General features: G+C 43.8%; 2 protein-coding genes across 3 annotated transcripts in view; both read right to left on the minus strand.

The window, feature by feature from the left end:
- The window catches only part of SUFU (SUFU negative regulator of hedgehog signaling), a gene marked incomplete at both ends in the record, with an annotated part of 96,165 nt that overhangs the window by 38,711 nt on the left and 39,144 nt on the right, over positions 1-18,310 (minus strand). The gene's annotated exons all lie outside the window — the stretch shown is intronic.
- LOC311178412 (large ribosomal subunit protein eL30-like) lies at positions 6,788-7,427 on the minus strand (the record flags this gene model as incomplete). The annotated part of the gene is made up of 1 exon (XM_084244987.1): positions 6,788-7,427. Exon 1 carries the CDS (start codon positions 7,133-7,135, stop codon positions 6,788-6,790), a length of 348 nt encoding a protein of 115 aa, XP_084101113.1. The 5' UTR covers positions 7,136-7,427.

Below are 18,310 nucleotides of genomic sequence, written 5' to 3' on the forward strand. Positions count from 1 at the left end.
CAAAGACAATGTAGTACTGGCCTAAGGATAGACATTTGAGCAATGTAAAAAACTTTAGAATCCAAAAATTAGCCCTTACTTTTATGATCAATTAATTTCGACAAGTGCCAAGAAAATTCAATATAGGAAAAAACAGTCTTTTTCAACAAATGGTTTTGAACAACTGGAATCCATATGTGAAAGAATCAAGATGGAACCCTTCCTTTCAGCATAAATAAAAATTAATTCAAAATGCATCCTAGGGCCTCCCCAGTGGCGCAGCGGTTGAGCGCTGGGTTGCGAAGCTGCCCGCGGCCTCTGCGGCGCCGGTTCGATCCCCGGCTGCTCCCAGGCCACTGGAGGAGGGTCCCACATGGCGCGCAGACCTCTCCTGCCGCCCGCTGCTCCCCTCAGCAGTGTACTTCGGTCCTTCTGCCTGCTCTGCTGCCTGCTCTGGCTCTGGTGAATTCTCTCACCCTCCCGCGCTTCTGACTGTACCCAGTGCATGTATAAACAAAACAAACAAACAAACCAGCAAACAAATAAAGCATGCCTCTATAAAAAAAAAAACAAAAAAAAAATGCATCCTATACCTAAAGGTTACAACTAAAACTATGAAACTCTTAGAAGAAATACAGGAGTACATCTTCTGAACTGATTTTGCAATGGTTTCTTAGACAACTAAAGCACAAACAACACAGGATAAATTGAACTTCATCACAATAAAACTTTTATGCTAAAAATAGTATCATTAAGAAAGAAAGAAATATGAATCAAAACAAAAAAGAGATACCATTAGGATGGTTATTAAAAAAAAAAACCAGAATAACAAGTATTCTTTGGTGAGGATGTGGAAAAATTGGAAGTCTTGTGGATTGCTAGAGGGAATGTAAAACAGTGGAACAACTTCACAAAATGTTAAACGTGGAGTTAGCATATGAACCATCAGTTCTACTGGTAGGTGTCTCTGGTGAATCCTCTCACCCCCGCCCCCTCTGGCCTGTATCCCAGCTCTTGTATGCATAAATAAATAAATAAAAAGCAGTAAGTGAGAGGGATAAATCTTGGAGAACATGCAAAGTGGTAAAGTAAGGCCAAGGCCCTGGATTCCCCGTTTTAGATCCAGAGTATCATTTATAGGTCTACATGACAAATGATCACCTAGTTCAACATTTTTATCTTCTACAAATGAGGAAAGGACCCTAGAGGCTGCCTAAAGTCTTGTGACAATGCAGTGATGATGGTTACAGAGCTGTATTTCCCAAACTTTTGAGGCACCCACAATACCCATCAGCATGTTCAATATCTCTGCACCACTTGTATGTCATTACATATTGGTATTTTCCCCCATAAGTGATTCTTTTTTTAAAATATAAATAAACTCACTTTAAAAGGAAACATCATGTCACTACACTAAAATAAAGTGGAAAATCAGTGTTGCATACATACAGAAGATAATCTGATAAATTCAAAATAATTAAATGAAAACAAAATGGTATTAATTTCTAGTGGATAATGTCATCTACCTAACATTGTTGAAACTGAAATGAGCAAGGATTAAAGAGCTGTTAAAGGTTTAGAGTCATAGGGCCTCCCTGGTGGCGCAAGGGGTTAGGGGCAGCACTGTGAAGCTGTCCGCAACCTCTGCAACCCAAGTGCTATCCCCTGTTGGCCAGGGAGCTACCCACATGGTGCAGCAAACCTCTCCTGTCTCACCCGCTGCTCCCCTCAGCAGTGTATTTCAGTCTGCATATTCTGTTCCCCACTCTGTCTCTGGTGAATCCTCTTACCCCCACGTCTCTGGCCTGCACCCCAGTTCTTGTGTGCATAAATAAATATATCTTTTAAAAAAAAAGGTTTAAAGTAATATCATACTGACAAAATCACCAGGATTGAAATGGAGAACTGAATATGGCAGACAGTCCTCCCTATCCATGTTATCAGATGTTTTGTCTAGTTACCACCTAAAATCTCCTGCTGGCTGCAGACTAGTAGACTGGTTAACATTGCAGCTGGCAAGGCCCTGTTCCGATTTGCCTCTGCCCCAACCACAATTTCTAAGTCTATTTCTTCACTTATAAGGAGCAAACAGTGTGCCTAGTGACTGTGTTTTCCACTGGTGTAATTGTTCCTTTGCTGGAATACAGTTTACATACTGCCACCAAAGTCCTAGTCATTTTGCCAGAAAATAGGAAGAACCACAGAACCTGTAACTAACAGTAAGTGCCAGTAGGTGGCACCATCACTCTGGGTTTAAGAAAGGCCAAGCAGTTCCCTCCAGCACCCTACATCTAACTGACGGCTGGTCTGTAGAAATATACCTCAAACTTATAAGGACTTAGGATGGAAACAGGGAAAAGACTGGAAAGGTCTGGAGTCATGATTTTTATTAACTAAAACTGACACGATTTAAAAATAAGTACTGAGCAAACCCCAACTATTTAAAGGAACTAAGTCCAAAGATTCTTCAGACTTAATTTAGGAAGGGGCTTACTTTAGGCAGCTGGGTAAGGAGAACCTGTAGCAGGAAAGAGAGACAGACCCAGTCGCTGCTCAGGATTTGGCAAAAGGTGCTAGTGTGTGAAAGGGGGAGGGGAAGGAGAAAGCAAAACTATCCCACAAAAAGGTTTTAAGAGCTCGATACTAACAACCTTCTGGCCAGAGGCAGAGTCTTTCTTCCCCAGCCCTGCTTGGTGGGGGAACTAGACTTATTAGCTCTGCTGTGGCCAAGAAACAGTCTTTCTTAACAATGAAAGAGGGTTGGTCACAGTTTTCAAGCCTGGGACAAAGCCACAAAGGGCTCATTCTTGAGTCCAGTCTAGTCTTTATGCCCTGGATGCTCAGCCCCATTTTATGTGGAGCCACCTTACTCAGGCCCCAGTGCCCACCCCAGGAAGCTCTCTGCCCCTACAGAGAGGTTTTCAAATGCTAATAATGCCCTAGCAGAGGCCCAGCTGTTTAGTCCAGTGGTCTGAGGAGCTGGCTCCCTCTCCCTTTTTTCTGGATGTCTGGAAGTATCCTTAACCAGGAAATTAGGGTGTAAATCTGCAGGGACCCCACCCAAGCCACTCAGCAAAAGGGCTGCCTGGTGTGTAGACAGGCCATTCCATGTGAGGTCTGGATTTTCACTTTCCCTTCCCTTCCTTCCTCCTCTGAACTTTGCCTTCAAGTTGCATGAGAAACCTCCCTCAGTGCTGCTTGTTTGGAAAATTCACCAAAGGGAAAATAGCACTTAAAGATGAGAAAGAGGGTTCAAAGATGCTAGGTACAGTTCTCTATCTTACTTCACTGAGAGAAAGGTTTCATAACTCTAATCTTTTCCCCCATTAACAAACAACTCTCTAGAAAGAACTCTTAACAGTTGGGGGGAAAGGGCTATGTGAGTGTGCAAAATCTAAATGGTCCTTCAATTGGCCATCACCCTACCCCTACCTCCCAAAATATCCTCGTGTAGTCATGGTGGCTTGAAGTTGGACTGTTCAGATATAATAAGCTAGCAAAATCTAGAGAAATGGATAGCAGAAGAAAACAGCTATTGTTTACTAGTTTTTGAAACAAAATACATTTTTCAAGAGTTCTTAATTCAGGGCCTCACCTGGTGGCACAGCAGTTGAGCGTTGGGCTGTGAGGCTGCCCACAGCCTCTGCAGTGCCGGTTCGATCCCCAGCCACCAGCGAGGGTCCCACATGACACGACAGACCTCTCCTGCTGCGTCCGCTGCTCCCCTCAGCAGTGTACTTCGTCAGTCTGCCTGTTCTGTTCCCCGCTCTGGCTCTGGTGAATTCTCTCACCCTCCCACGCTTCTGACTGTACCCAGTGCTTGTATAAATGAATAAATCTTAAAAAAAGAGTTAAAACATACATTCTTAATTCACCCCCAACTCTGGAGAATGACTGTCTCCATTCTGTGTGATATTTCACACAATGGCTCAGAAAACAGTGCTCCTCTCCCTTTGCAGTGGTCAGAATTAACATGCTTGGTCCAAGGGAAAGGGCCAATGTTGTTTTTGGCAGCCCAAAAGTATAGGTCTCTCATGGCTGAAGCTTGGTGTCCTGAAGCAGTGGAAGAGATAAAGTTCAAAGTCAGTTGTTAGCCTCTGCCCAACCAGGTACTCCTAACTGGGGCCACTCAGTCTGCCCATGGTCCTGCCCTCTTGTAAGCCTATCCTATACTCTCTAAGTCCAGGTGCTTTCTCCTTGCTCTGAGCCAAGCTGGGAGGAGCAGGGGTGAGAAAGTATGTGCCTAGACTATTTGTTATTGGTGTATTTCCAGAAATGAAGAGCCTCCAAAAGACAGCCTGATATTACCGCCACAGATTATATTTCTGGAGTCCTTAACACACCCATCAAATGTCATACTCAGTCTGAGGGGGTGTGACCCCAGGTACTGTCCAGAGGGCACTGTCTTCACTGTCCGAGCACCCTAAGACCCAGGGCATCCTCCAGGCGATCTCTACCTCCAACTGAAAGCATCACCAAAGGAAGGGCAGGCATTTCCCGCTGATAGCAACTCTCCTTCCTCCAGGGATCCAAATAAAGCTGAGAGTGAGTACTTCCCTGTCTGCCTTCCACTACTCCCCACCCCCAAGCTAATGCTGAGAGTTCAGTTCAGAGCCTTGCAGCAGGGGATGTGGCAAGACCCACCCTGGGGAACTCTGGATGGCAGCTGATAGCAATGATACCTGCACATCATAAAGGAACACACACACACACACACACACACACACACAATTAATAATTATAGGCATGCAAGAGAGAGATATATATAGAGATATGTATATATGTATGTTCTGGATGATTCTCCCTTTAATGCTTAAGCTCTGCAAGGAGAGGATAAGAGTGGGATACTCTGGACCTTAAGAGGCTTCAACTGCTTCAAAACGACAGAATTTGGCAGCCTTGCTCTTCACACACATGCACAGCAGACAAGATGCTTGTAGAGAAGGAAATCCCAGGAGCAAGACTGCACAACAGCGTCACTATAGGGTTCAAAATCAAACTCCTCCAAAGAAAGGGCAAGACAGAAGCCTTTCTGAAATAAAGAAAAGATGGAAGGAGAGGGGGGGAGGGAGAGGGACAGGAGGAGGGGAGGAGGAGAAACAGATTCTCTGTACCTGTGGTTAAAGTGCTTTTGTGGCCAGAAGGGAAAGTTCTTAATAGCTGGATGCATGGATGGTTTAAATGGTAGCTAGTTGTCAAGTTTTTAAGAGCTGGTCCTAGGGCAGAAGAACTAAAACCCCACCCCCGCCCCACTTTTTAAAGTTCCAAACGTAGTTTCACAACTTGAAAACTCAATCTGAATGTTCTGAGAGCTTCCCTCAATTAGTTCTGTCTGATGTTAATTTGGCTAAATGTGTTTGCAAGACACTGTGAGGGAAATGGATGTGCTGTACTGCTTGATTAAATAAAGAAGAGCAATAGAGACACGTTTGTTCTTACAAAACGGAAAAGAAACATAAAGGATATTTCTTCTAGGTTTTGCCCAGATTCAAAGGAATTGCCAAGGATTAGAGAGTTAGTCAAGGGAAACTCAAAATTGCTTCCCCATGTATTTTCTCAAAAACCTCTGGCTCTCTAGCATCCTCCCTCTCCTCTAAGCCACAATCGTAAACGCAAATAATGAAGTGTAAGGAAAATCCCTTTTAAAAGCAAAGAAGCTCAGCACTAAAATATGGATTACGTCGGGGGAGGGAGGAGGTTGGTGGACTGCTGGAAGCATTGGGGGCCCTCACCCAAAAGTAAGTTTCTGGGAGATGCAGATCATTTAGGACTGGCTTATTGTCTGGCAATGGTGCTATTCCCCAGAGGCAGACCCCTGACACTTTAGGGCTGTGACAGAACAACCTCATTCTCCAGGAAGGAGAGCCAGTACCACATAGCAAACAGCTCAGTGGGGTAAACATGGCCCACACTGCAGCTGTCATTAGTCAAATCCTATTCAGTCAGTCAGCACCTACTAAGCCCTTCTGTAAGGAACACAGGTCCTTAACATTTCAAGACTCTTGAGTCTTAACACTAGTAGGTGCTTTTACTTTTTTTTTTTTTTTAAAGATTTATTTATACAAGCACTGGGTACAGTCAGAAGCGTGGGAGGGCGAGAGAATCCACCAGAGGCAGAGCGGGGAACAGAACAGGCAGGCCTATGAAGAAATACACTGCTGAGGGGAGCAGCAGGCGGCAGGAGAGGTCTGCGCGCCATGTGGGACCCTCGCCCGGCGACCGGGGATCGAACCGGCGCTGCAGAGGCTGCGGGCAGCTTTGCAACGCAGCACTCAACTGCAGCGCCACTGGGGAGGCCCAGGTGCTTTTACTTTTCTTCAAAGCACCTCATTTGTTTAGATACTGGCAGTACAGAATGGAAGTATCTTCTGCCCAAATCTGAATCTTTGCAACTGAGTAAAACCTCCCCTTACTCCTTTCACTTTCCTTTATGGCACAGATGCCTACATACAGATGAGAGTCCAAGTCTCTTTGTTCATAAAGTCAAAATGGCTAAGGGGGTTTTAAACTTGCAGTCCCTACTACACTTCAACACTACCACCCCCTCAAAACATTGGAAGATCCTTTTAAAGTTTAAAATCAAGCATATGCTTCTATTCCTTCCATCTTTTTCCTGAAAAGACCAAATAAATCTACAATGAAAATCCATTTAGTTGCCAGACACATGTAAACTAGCATGGTCACTTTGAAGGTCATATGACAGAATCCATTAATATAATCAGTACATTCCCTTTGACCCAATCATTCCACTTTTTTTTTTTTTAAAACAAGCTCTGGCCAGTTTTATTAAAGAAAAAATTTGCATGATTTACTTTTCACCAGTCTGTTCTGGCATGCTTCTAATGATATCAGAATCACCTGGGTCAATGATAGCCCGTGTGCATACTCTGTAGTATTTTCCACACGCTGTGCCCAATTCAATGTTATTACCACTGCAGTGATGAACACCAGTTTTGGCCAACATGGCATAGTACTCTATTTCAGATTTCCTCAAGGCTGGGCAATTGTTGGCGAGGATGACCAGTTTAGTTTTGCCTTGTCTGATCATTTTCAGAGTCTGCTTGTACCCCAGGACGTACTTTCCACTTTTCATAACAAATTGGAGCCTAGAGTCGATCCACTCCAGCGACTTTTTTGTCTTCTTTGCGGCCACCATCTTCCTGCCTTAGGTGCGGGATAGCCCCCAACCAAGAACAGCCGCCAAGATGGCCGGGGAGAGAGAAAGGTCATTCTACTTCTTAGTATTCACTCTTTTTTTTTTTTTTTTTTTTAAGATTTATTTATTTATTTATACAAGCACTGGGTACAGTCAGAAGCGCGGGAGGGTGAGAGAATTCACCAGAGCCAAAACCGGGAGCAGAGCAGGCAGAAGGACCGAAGTACACTGCTGAGGGGAGCAGCAGGCGGCAGGAGAGGTCTGTGCGCCATGTGGGACCCTCCTGCGGTGGCCGGGGAGCAGCCAGGGATCGAACCGGAGCTGCAGAGGCTGCGGCCAACTTCGCAACCCAGCGCTCAACCGCTGTGCCACCGGGGAGGCCCTTAGTATTCACTCTTAAGCAAAGTATGTTCACAGGAGGAATGAACTAGGATGTATGTCTAGCAATGAACTAGGATGAATGAACTAGGAATGAATGTCTATGCACTATTTGTGATGGTGGAAAATGGAACACCCAACGTGCATCATTAAGAGAATGATTAAATTACAGCGTTATCTACATACACAATAGGCAACCATAAAAAAGAATTAAATTTTTATATATTTACATAGGAAGGGTCCTCCCTGGTGGTGCAGGGGCTAAAGTCTCAGTGCTCTCAAGCTATCCCCAGCCACTGTGGCATGAGTTCGATCACCAGCCAGGGAGCTACACATGGCGCAGCAGACCTCTCCTGTCTTGCCTGCTGCTCCCCTCAGCAGTGTATGTCAGTAGATCTGCCTGTTGTGCTCCCCATTCTGTCTCTGGTGAATCCTGTTACACCCCGCAACTCTGGCCTACACCCCAGTTCTTGTAGGCATAAATAAAATCTTAAAAAAAAAAAAAAGATCTCTAAGGCATACTATTAACTGAAAAATCCAACTGTAAGGACAGTGCAGTTTCAGTTATATTAAAGAAAGAAGAGAAATATACAAACTTAAGCCCTTTCTATAGGTACTTAGAAGGTAAACTCAAAATGTCTAGAAAAGTACAAGGACCTACACCAAATGGATAAAGTGGTTCCCTCTAGAGACTAGTCTGAGGTTGGATTGGATGGTCAGAGGGTCTTTGCCTTTATCTGAAGAATCTGAATTTCTAATTTTCAAAATGTATTTATGTATACATAAGTTTTTACTGTATATAAGATACCTTATATACCTTCCTCGATACCTCTGACATGCAGTGGGCCTCCTTTAGCGGCTCCAGCAGTCCTCACACCAACTAGTGCCCCATTCACTCTGAGTGCAGAAATGCAGATCTGAAATGCCCAATACACTCTGACCAGCTTAGATTTTAAGTTCTTGAACAAATGCCCCACCTTCTCCTAAATTAACTGGTCCTCTTGTTGCTGACTTTAAACTTTCACTTTGCTGCTTATTTTGCTTTTTCTTTTGGGGCACGTTATGGTCAGTTACATAAAAACAATCCCCTTGCTGGGGTCTCCCCGGTGGCACAGCAGATCGAGCACAAAGCCATGAAGTTGCCCGTAGCCTCCACAGCACTGGTTCGATTCCCAGCTGGCCAGGGAGATTCTATATGGCGCGGCAGACCTCTCCTGTCGCACCCACTGCTCCCCTCAGCATTGTATTTCAGTCAGTCTGCCTGTTCTGTTCCTCACTCTGTCTCTGGTGAATCCTCTCACCCTCCCGCGCCTCTGTCCTGTACCCCAGCTATTGTATAAATTAAAAAAAATAAATCTTAAAAAAAAAAAAATCCCCTTTCTTTCCCTTACAATTTTTGCTTAGTCCTATTCTGCACACTGTATGTTGTTTCTTTTTTTTTTTTTAAAGATTTATTTATTTTGCATACAAGAACTGGGGTACAGGCCAGAGGTGTGGGGGGTGAGAGGATTCACCAGAAACAGAGTGGGGAGCAGAACAGGCAGATTGACTGAAATACACTGCTGAGGGGAGCAGCGGGCAAGTCAGGAGAGGTCTGCTGTGCCATGTGCATAGTTCCCTGGCCGGGGATCAAACTCATGCTGCAGTGGCTGTGGTCAGCTTCATAGGTTGCGTCTTAACCCCTTGCGCCACCAGGGAGGCCCTGTATGTTGTTTCTTAATAGCACTTTCAGAATTCTCACTGTACTGCAGCTCAAGGTTCATACTTAAAACATCTAAAACCCAAGATCAAAATGGTAAACACATTGGACAGACCAAAGCCAGACAGACCTTGGAAAATGACTAGACATACCTGCTATTCCCATTTGTCAGGGGTGGACAGAACTAACACACTCTTGCTCTGAAACAAAGCTATATTTGTATCTATGGACATTCTAAAGCCATAGAATGTTAGCACAGCCCTCATCTTGCCTAAAGTCTAAAGAGAGGAGGGCACCTTTAGTCTGGAAATCTAGAGGATTCTAGAATAATTTTTTGGCTTTGTTGTCATTTTGTGTTTGTTTTGGAAGCAGAGAGAGGGAGAGTTGTATTCTTGAGACTTATATAAGCTAGGGAGGTGCAAACAAAATAAGCATCTTTGTTTTTCCTTCAAGAAAGATGGAGAAGACATCTTTCTTTCAGTAGAAAAACTAGATTTGGCCTTGGTCCTATGTGTATAAAGCATTTGGCTTCCAGTTAATGTGAAGAGAGAGCTTTGGAAACTAGGTACGGAGTTAAGTAGACCAAAAAAGAAATCCTTATCTCAAGTGCTATCCTCATTACAGAAAACAAATCCTCATCCAGACTAAGGGTTCCAAAGCAACCCTGAGTAGAAGCAGAGCCATTCAGTGGTAGGCCTGGTGCTGCACTCAGGGTTTCATCCCAACACTCTCAGGAAGAAGTCACCGCAAGTGAGTCACTAGGATTCAGTCTGGCAGCAGAGAAAACTGGATGAATCAATCAAACCAAAGCAACAAACCGCAACCTTCCTCTCAGTCAGCGACCATACTGAAAGCACATGGTGTGGAAGTGACTTAGATGCTGGAGAACTTGGTTTCCAAGGAATTCTTTCTCAATTCAGTAAGGCTTAGCTAGCTCACCATACATCAAACTTCCCCAAACACATTAAAATTTTTTTTTCATTCCTGTTCTGAAACTTAGACTCTAGAAACAAACAAAACAAAACCTGTTGTTTATATTAAACAGGAAAGATAGGTTAAATGTGCGGTTCTATTATTTGTCAGTTTTCAGGACAAATTGTCAATTTTCTAAAAATGATCATGGAGAACCCGAATAAATTCTCAGCTCAGGAAATGAACTCTACCCCTCCACCCCGACCACTTAGTTTACATCAAGGAACATAGCTACAGTATTCATGGGTGTTCTAAGAAATCAGTTAGCTGGGCTGGACCTGGAGGGGTCTGGGACAGAAAGCGGCATGGTGGAGGAGGCAGGGCTGTTTGGACAACAGAAGCAGTGGTGAGGAAACTGGATTAGAAACAGCATTAGCATGTATTAAGTGGTCTCTGCATTCAGTGGTCTGAACTCCCAGACCACGAAACCCATAACCAGCACTTATACCCCCTCTACAAAAGGCCTAGACCAAAGACTTTTACTCTAACAACTTCGGGGGCGGGGGAGTATTGTTTCCCAAGATCTGAGATGTTAGGAAATGCTTCCATATCCCCCAAGATAATAAACAGCTTTCTAGTTCTCAACTCAGGGTAATGAAGAAAAAGTCAGAATCCTCTTCCACATGGCAGGGCGCAAATACTTTTAAAACACCTGTGTGGGTGTTTTAAAACACCCACCCACGCTCATCACCGCCCACGCTTTTCTTCTTCAGACTAAAACATTTCCAGTTTCCTGACTTTTATGACTGTTGCACACAGACCACAGTTTAAGAGTGCTTTTGCCAGTCTGAAAGCCACTCTTCTATGGCTGTGCTCTGAGTTGTTAATGTGGCATCCAGGAGCAGCTGCTGCATCAGGGATGGGACCTAAAGGAGGCCTTATTTCTGAGTAAATGTGTAAAGACCAGACACTCAGTTAGCTGTGCACGCATTTGCCCATGTATTCCCAAAGTTCCCCACCCATCAGATACAGGAAACATTTGAGCATAACCAATTTGGGGTGCTCTGGTTATAAGGAGACAACAATAAGTTATGAGTGATAACATTTTAGAACTTAGGCCTGACTCCTTGCCAGGACACTTCTTCCTGCTTGGAGGGAGGGAGCAGGGACTGACTTGTAATTATGATTCAAGAAGTACATTTAGCAGGGCTTTCTGAGAACCATGGAGTGTGCTTACAGGCTAGAACTCTAGCCTTGAAGAACTTCCTTAATGTAGAATAAAACCAGCCTTGCAGTTACCAAAAGCTGTAAGATCCCTGTGACTCATTTTGTGAACTTCAAAGGCTACAAAGGGCTTCCTCCAGTAAGAATACCATGCAGTCTTGGCCAGGGGCCACCCAGTCTCATGGAATCACCTTCAAGGAGGACAGCTAGGCATATGTACCAAACTGTAAAAATTCAGACCTTCTGACCCAGTAATCTCACTTTAGAAATTAATTTTGAAATAAGACTGTTGCTAAAATGCACATGAATGAATACTCTGAAAATTCATCAAGAAGGTCTGTTTATATGGAGGAACCTAATATCTTATTAACTGTGATAAGGTGATATAAGAAATGTACATTTTGGAATAGGGCTCTGGAGGTCATGGTGGCACACGAATGAACACCCCTTCCTCTTTGGAGAAGATCATCACGATTAACCAAGACACCAAGGTACCCAGTGCCTGTCTGTCACCATCAACAAAGAAGAGTACACTCTAGAAACATCACTAAATGGCAGCTGTTGAAAGACCCACAGGTGCCGTTTGCTGGCTACAAAGCACCCACCCTTTGAAGCACAAGATCGTCATCCTAGTGTAGACCACCCTGGACTATAGCCCCCAGGAGGCCTTCACCCGGGCCATCACAGACCTCATCAGTGAGCTCTCCCTGATAGAAGGGGGTGGTTCTGGGTGGCACCAATGATACGCAAGGAGGAATTAAATAGTGGGCTGGAAGGTGTCCTGCTCAGCTGTTCCTTACCTTGCACTGGGCACTTCTGCAGGCGCCAGGCAGAGGAGAGCAGCCTCTCCCAGCCATGGGTTCCCTTGTAGATGTCCCAGTGAGCCCTTCCCCCCTGGCACTGATGTGTCCTGTACAGATTGTTTTTCTAATAAAGTATGTCAGGAAGACCCTGGGGGAAAATACCTATGTAGAGAGATTTTAGTTTCTATCCCCAGGTCCTGCTTCGAGCACCAAAAAGCTTTGTAATTTCCTAAGTGACAAAGGTGTTAGGAGTATGTTTTGTTCTTGGTCCTTGACCCCAGTTCCTGGCATAGAGCTCCTAATTCCCTTGGAATTTCCTGGATGATAAGAGCATCTTTTGTTATAATGAGGGGACTCTTGCTAGGCTCCTGGATAGTTTCAGGATACTTTCAGGTCAAGTACTAGTCACCAGAAAGACAGAGCCATGATTAGCAGTTTGGAATGTTTGGTTTCACCTTCCCATCCTCCAGTGAGGGGAGAAGGGCTGGAAATTTAATTAATAATCAATCATGCCTATGTGATGAAGTTTCCATAAAGATCCCTAAAGTATGGGGTTCACAGAGGTTACAGGTTAGTGAACACGTGGACATGCTAGGAAGGTGGCACACCTGGAGAGGGAATGGAAGCTTCATGCCCCTTCCCACATACCTTGCCCTATGCATCTCTTCCCTCAGGTCATTTCTGAGTTATATCCTTTTATAATAAAAGAATAATCTAAGTAAACTGATTTTTTGAGTTCTATGAACTGTTCTACCAAATTATCAAACCCAAGGAGATCACAGGAACTCTGACTTGTAGTTGACTGGTAATAAGTATAGGTGACAGGCCTCCCTGGCAGGGGTTAAGTCTCAGCACTATCAAGCTATTACCAGCCACAGTGGCCTGACTTTGATCCCCAGCCATGGAGCTACCCACATAGCACAGCAGACCTCTCCTGTCTCACCCTCAGCAGTGTATTTCAGTAGGTCCGCCTGTTCTGCTCCCCACTCTGTCTCTGGTGAATGCTCTCAGTCCCCCACACCTCTGGCGTACACCCCAGTTCTTGTATACATAAATAAATAAAAATAAATCTTTAAAAAAAAGTACAGGTGACAACCTGGGACTCGCAATTGGCTTCTGAAGTGGGGTCAGTCTTGTGGGACTGAGACCTTACCTGTGGGGTTTGATGATAACTTCAGGTAGATGTATCAGAACAGAACTGAATTACAGGATACCCACTTGGTGTCTGCAGATAACTGGTGAGTTGTACACATCTGGTCACACAAGTAAGTATTGTAGAGGAAAACAGCACATTTTCTTTTCACGTCATACAATGTAGAATCATACAACCATTACAAAAGATGTTACTAATCTCTATTTACTTTGCTAGAAAGACTTCCATGACATAATTCTGGATGTGAAAATCCTGATGAAATCATATGAATATGAATATCACTAAGTTAATAAAATTATCTATTTTATGCCTACAGACGTGTCTAGAAGGACAGTAACCAAATGTTAAGAGCTGTCTTAAGCGCTGGGATTTAGATAATGTTTATTTTTAATTTTATAGTATTCATTTATTTAAACTATGAAGTAATACAGGTTTATTATAAGAAATGGAAGCAAATAAATATATAAATAAAAACAAAACTCATTTCCCATCAGTCCCATTCCTCAGATGATTTTCTTCTGAGCAAATATAGTCAAATTCATACTCTCTTCTAATTTTTTAAAAGTAAAACTGCAACCCCGTGCTACCTATTATTCCTTGACTTGCTTTTTTCCTGTCTTCAACATTGCTTTTTTTTTTTTTTTTGGCTTGAAATTTTTTAAAACTAGAAAAACAATAGTCATTTTTGTTTGGGGGAATAAAATGCATCAGCCACAGCTGAACATAATACATGTGTTATCTGAGTGGCCCAGGATGAAGGATTCCTGTTTTCAGGTCACGACACTGGCCAGAGAGGGTGGGGATCCAGACATGCCTTGCCAGCCCAGGAAGTTCATAAATACCCTGCTCTCCCATAATCTTCAAACCCAAAGAGGGACTGCTAGAGCTAGGCCTAGGTCACAAGAAGGCCTGGACACTGGGCTATAACCAGTGTCTAGATGCCTCTCCAGTCCTAGTGCAATGCCCCAGGTACATTTCCACTGGGCCAATTAGAATATGACTGAGTAAGGTCACCCACCACTGCTGTTTCAGAGGCCCCCTCTTACATACCAGCAAAACAAAGACCTATTGCCTGGGCTTGCTGCCATCCCTCTTGAAAAGTAACCGAGTTCCTTTCTCTTTCCCTCCGCTGGTTCTAGTTTTAACTGTTGTATTCCTAGAGAAGGAGCTCTGCAAAGGATCAGAAATGCTGCTGGAACCTCATCAGAACTCTGAAGGGAGGGGGAGACTTGACTCCTGGCCGTAAGTCCTGGAAAGAAACCGAACAAGTTTGTCATCACGTCTGCCCTGCAGTGCAAGAAAACAGGCCTGGCTGTGGAGACCCATGGCCAAGAGAGCCAGAGCAGAGCTGTGTCAAGCCTAGGAACCATCTCTTTCCCATTGAGAGAGCTTATGCAAAAACTGAGCAAGAAAACTAGCAGATCAAAAGGGTTCTAGTATGCCATACAAAAGGGCATTTAAAAGGGTTCTAGTAAAGGCATCAGAGAGCCCACCCAAGGTGATGACTTATCCTCACCAATACCTGTGTTACTTAATTGGGGCTCACTGCTCTGTTCTGTCTTAACTATCCTTCTGAATTTTCTTTTTTGATAATAAAACTCAAGCTCTACACAAAATTTCCAAGTAGCAAGAAGGGCCAAAAAGGAAATGAAAATAACTCATAACCCCATCACTTTAAGATGGTCTCTGTATCTTCATGTATTTCTTTTAGACATCGGTGTGGAGATGGTAGTAATGTTATCAGAATTAGGACCAACTCTGTACAGTGTTGTAAAAAATAAAACTAGTTTTTTTCTTCTAAACCCATTTCCTTTTTTCTCTGCACTATGCTTCTAAAATGACAAATAATACTGATCTCATCTATGTATTATGCCAGCTACTACATAGCAGGGGCATTAAATACATTATTAAGTAGACGTGACTATTACCCCATTTCATATTTGAAGAAACCAAGTCTTGGATAAGTTCAGTTTAGACCCACAAGTCCCACAGAAGCCCACATGGCTAAACTGGTTCTGAACCTGCCTCTTGGGCTCCTGCCCTCATCTGTGCTATTCCCCAACCCTCTTCACTGAACATTCTATCAGTAGCCATTTTTCAGGTTACCAAAGGGCTTGACCTCCTACAAAGGTGCTGGGTCTACTAACTCTCCAACTGCTCAGCTCTACTTACCAGAGGCCTTCACTGCCCCCTGTAGGAAGCATCCCTCAAATGCAAGTGCTAAAGACAAAGGAGCCACAGTCTGCTGAAAGAGCTAACCAATTAAGACTCCACAGGGGGCCATCGATGAATCTAAGGGTGAATTATGCTAGCTTAATGCTTATATAGAATAGCCCCTTTCTACTCAGAAGCTCAAAGCACTTGACACAGTTCTCCAAGTAAGATACAGACCTAAGGAAGCTAAAGGAATTTGCCTCAAATCATGCAGCAGCTAAATAAGAGATACATTCACCCTTCCCCCAACAAATCCTCTAGATACTGTGATCCCTCTATCCATGGCCAAGACACAGGCCCCAGGGAAGGCAAGTCACCTCACAGGGCCTCTGGATAGTCACAGAAATCTAAAGATGGCCATCTCTTTACGTGGGTCACTATTCAGAAGTGGAAAACATTCTCTAAGTCTGGGGTGAGCAAACTTTTTCAGTAAAGGACAGATGTGAAATATTTTAGGCTTTGAGGGCCATATAGTTTCATTCATAGCTATTCAGCTCATAGTACTCAGCTACTCACTACTCAAGAGTATTCATAGCTATTCTGCTGTTGCAGCACAAAAGTCACAGATAATACTTAATGGGCATGGATTTAGCTGGTGTACTTTGCCAGGCTGTACTTTACTGACCTCTGCTCTTAGTTTTCCCTAAAAACACCCAGGTTTAGATATTAGATTATAATTTATACACAAACCACCTAAATTTTAGGGCATAAACTCACTTCTGAGGGACTGACCTGTTTTTCTTCAGTAGAGTAAGAACACAATCTTTCAACTATTAATCTAAAATCTTGGAAAAGTACAGAGAAACTTGGGATTGTTTTTGCCTTATAGTTGGTCAGTATTACTAACAGATGAAAGGGAAAATACTTTACAGATCCATTGCAACCCAAAAAAGAGGATAAATCAAGCTGACGGAAAGAAAACGTCAGGAAAATCAAAAAGAGTACGTGGAAGAAAAATGATATTAATACAACCAGGCAGCTCCATTTGGCTTCAGTTAGCTGACGGAGGCAAAGGGTGGCTCATCCAAACCAGGAAACGAGAGAACTCTCATTGGTAAACATGGAGCGTCTCTTTTCAGAAAACTTTGAGGCAAAGATATTAAGATCACAATACACTTAGGAAATCTAAAGACAAGAAATTCATGAGAATCTGAACCACAATCTAGCAAGGTCTCACCTGGGGTCATGCTCTAAGTGTCTCATTCAATCTTCCTGACTTCTTTCACTCACCTGTAAAGCAGGGATGAGGAAGCAAAGCCCCATCTATCTTCTGGATATGGCAAGAAGATCAGTACTCTAGCCTAGCTGAAGAGTCTCAGGGGAAGCAGGCTAGGGGCAGGGTTATAGAGAATTCAAGATCCCTAGGGACCTCGCTGGTGACTCAAGGGGTTAAGCTGCAGCACTATAAAGCTATCTGAAGCCACTGCTGCATGAGTTTGATCCCCGGCCAGGGAGGTAACCCACATGGCAAAGCAGACCTCTTCCGTCTTGCCCACTGCTCCCTTCAGCAGTGTATTTCAGTAGATCCGCCTGTTCTGCTCCCTATTCTGTCTCTGGTGAATCCTCTTACCCCCTGCACTACTGGCCTGCACCCCGCCTCTTGAATGCATAAATAAATAAATAAATAAATAAACAAATAAATAAATAAATCTTAAAAAAAAAAAAAATCCCAAAGATTAGAAGGGCGAACAGGGCTGGGAATAACCTTGATTCTGTTGGCTGTAGCCCAAGCGCTGTGACAGCCCCAGCATCTTCTGGGAAAGAGGCAATCTCAAAACAGGCAGGACATCTCAAATACCTCAAATCCAAGCAGTTTAATTTTTTAAAAACGTTCACTTTCCCTTCCTTCTAAAAATACTTTGGGGCCTCTCCTATGGCGCAGCGGTTGAGCACTGGGTTGCGAAGCTGCCCGTGGCCTCTGCGGCGCCGGTTCGATCCCCGGCTGCTTCCCGGCCACCACCAGAGGAGGGTCCCACATGGCGCAGCAGACCTCTCCTGCCAACCACTGCTCCCCTCAGTAGTGTACTTCGGTCCTTCTGCCTGCTCTGCTCCCCACTCTGGCTCTGGTGAATTCTCTCACCCTCCCACACTTCTGACTGTACCCAGTGCATGTATAAACAAACAAACAAAACAAAATAAATAAATAAATAAAAACATGCCTCTACTAAAAAAAAAAATTAATTAATTTAAAAATAAATAAATAAATAAAAATACTTTGTGCTTTCCACTGCTCTTAGAATCAAACCAAGACTTTATCATGACTCTGAGTGCAAGTATAAGATCCAGCACTTACCTAGATCTGCAAAGCCTCTGGTTTTCCCTGGGCCCTTCCCTCTCCCTCATCTCCAGCCATAGGCGGCTCACATTCCTCAAGTTCTCACATTCCTGAGGGGCCTACACATGCTGTTCTTGCTGCCCCAAAATTCTCACTCTTTGCCTTCAGTCCTGCCTTGTCCGAGTCTGCAATCTAAAAATGAGTCCACCACTTCATTCTTTTGGAGCACCCTGATCTTTTCCTATCATAAATCCTGTGGAATTAAGTATTTATTTGCTTGTATTTCCAGGAAGTTACCCCATGGCCTAAGGGCTGGGATCTATGCTTCTTTTGGTTTACCCATCTTCTGACAGAATCCTTGGCATATAACAAGCACTTAATAAAATACATAGAAGACAGAAAAAAGCTCCTTTTCATGAAGTTTACTCTTCATATAAAATGGATCCTTGAGGGCCTCCGCTGGTGGCACAGGCGATTGAGTGCAGCGCTGTGAAGCTGCCTGCAGCCTCTGCAGCGC

Source organism: Talpa europaea, assembly GCF_964194135.1.
Source record: "Talpa europaea genome assembly, chromosome: 10".
In the NCBI taxonomy this organism is placed as follows: Eukaryota; Metazoa; Chordata; class Mammalia; order Eulipotyphla; family Talpidae; genus Talpa; species Talpa europaea.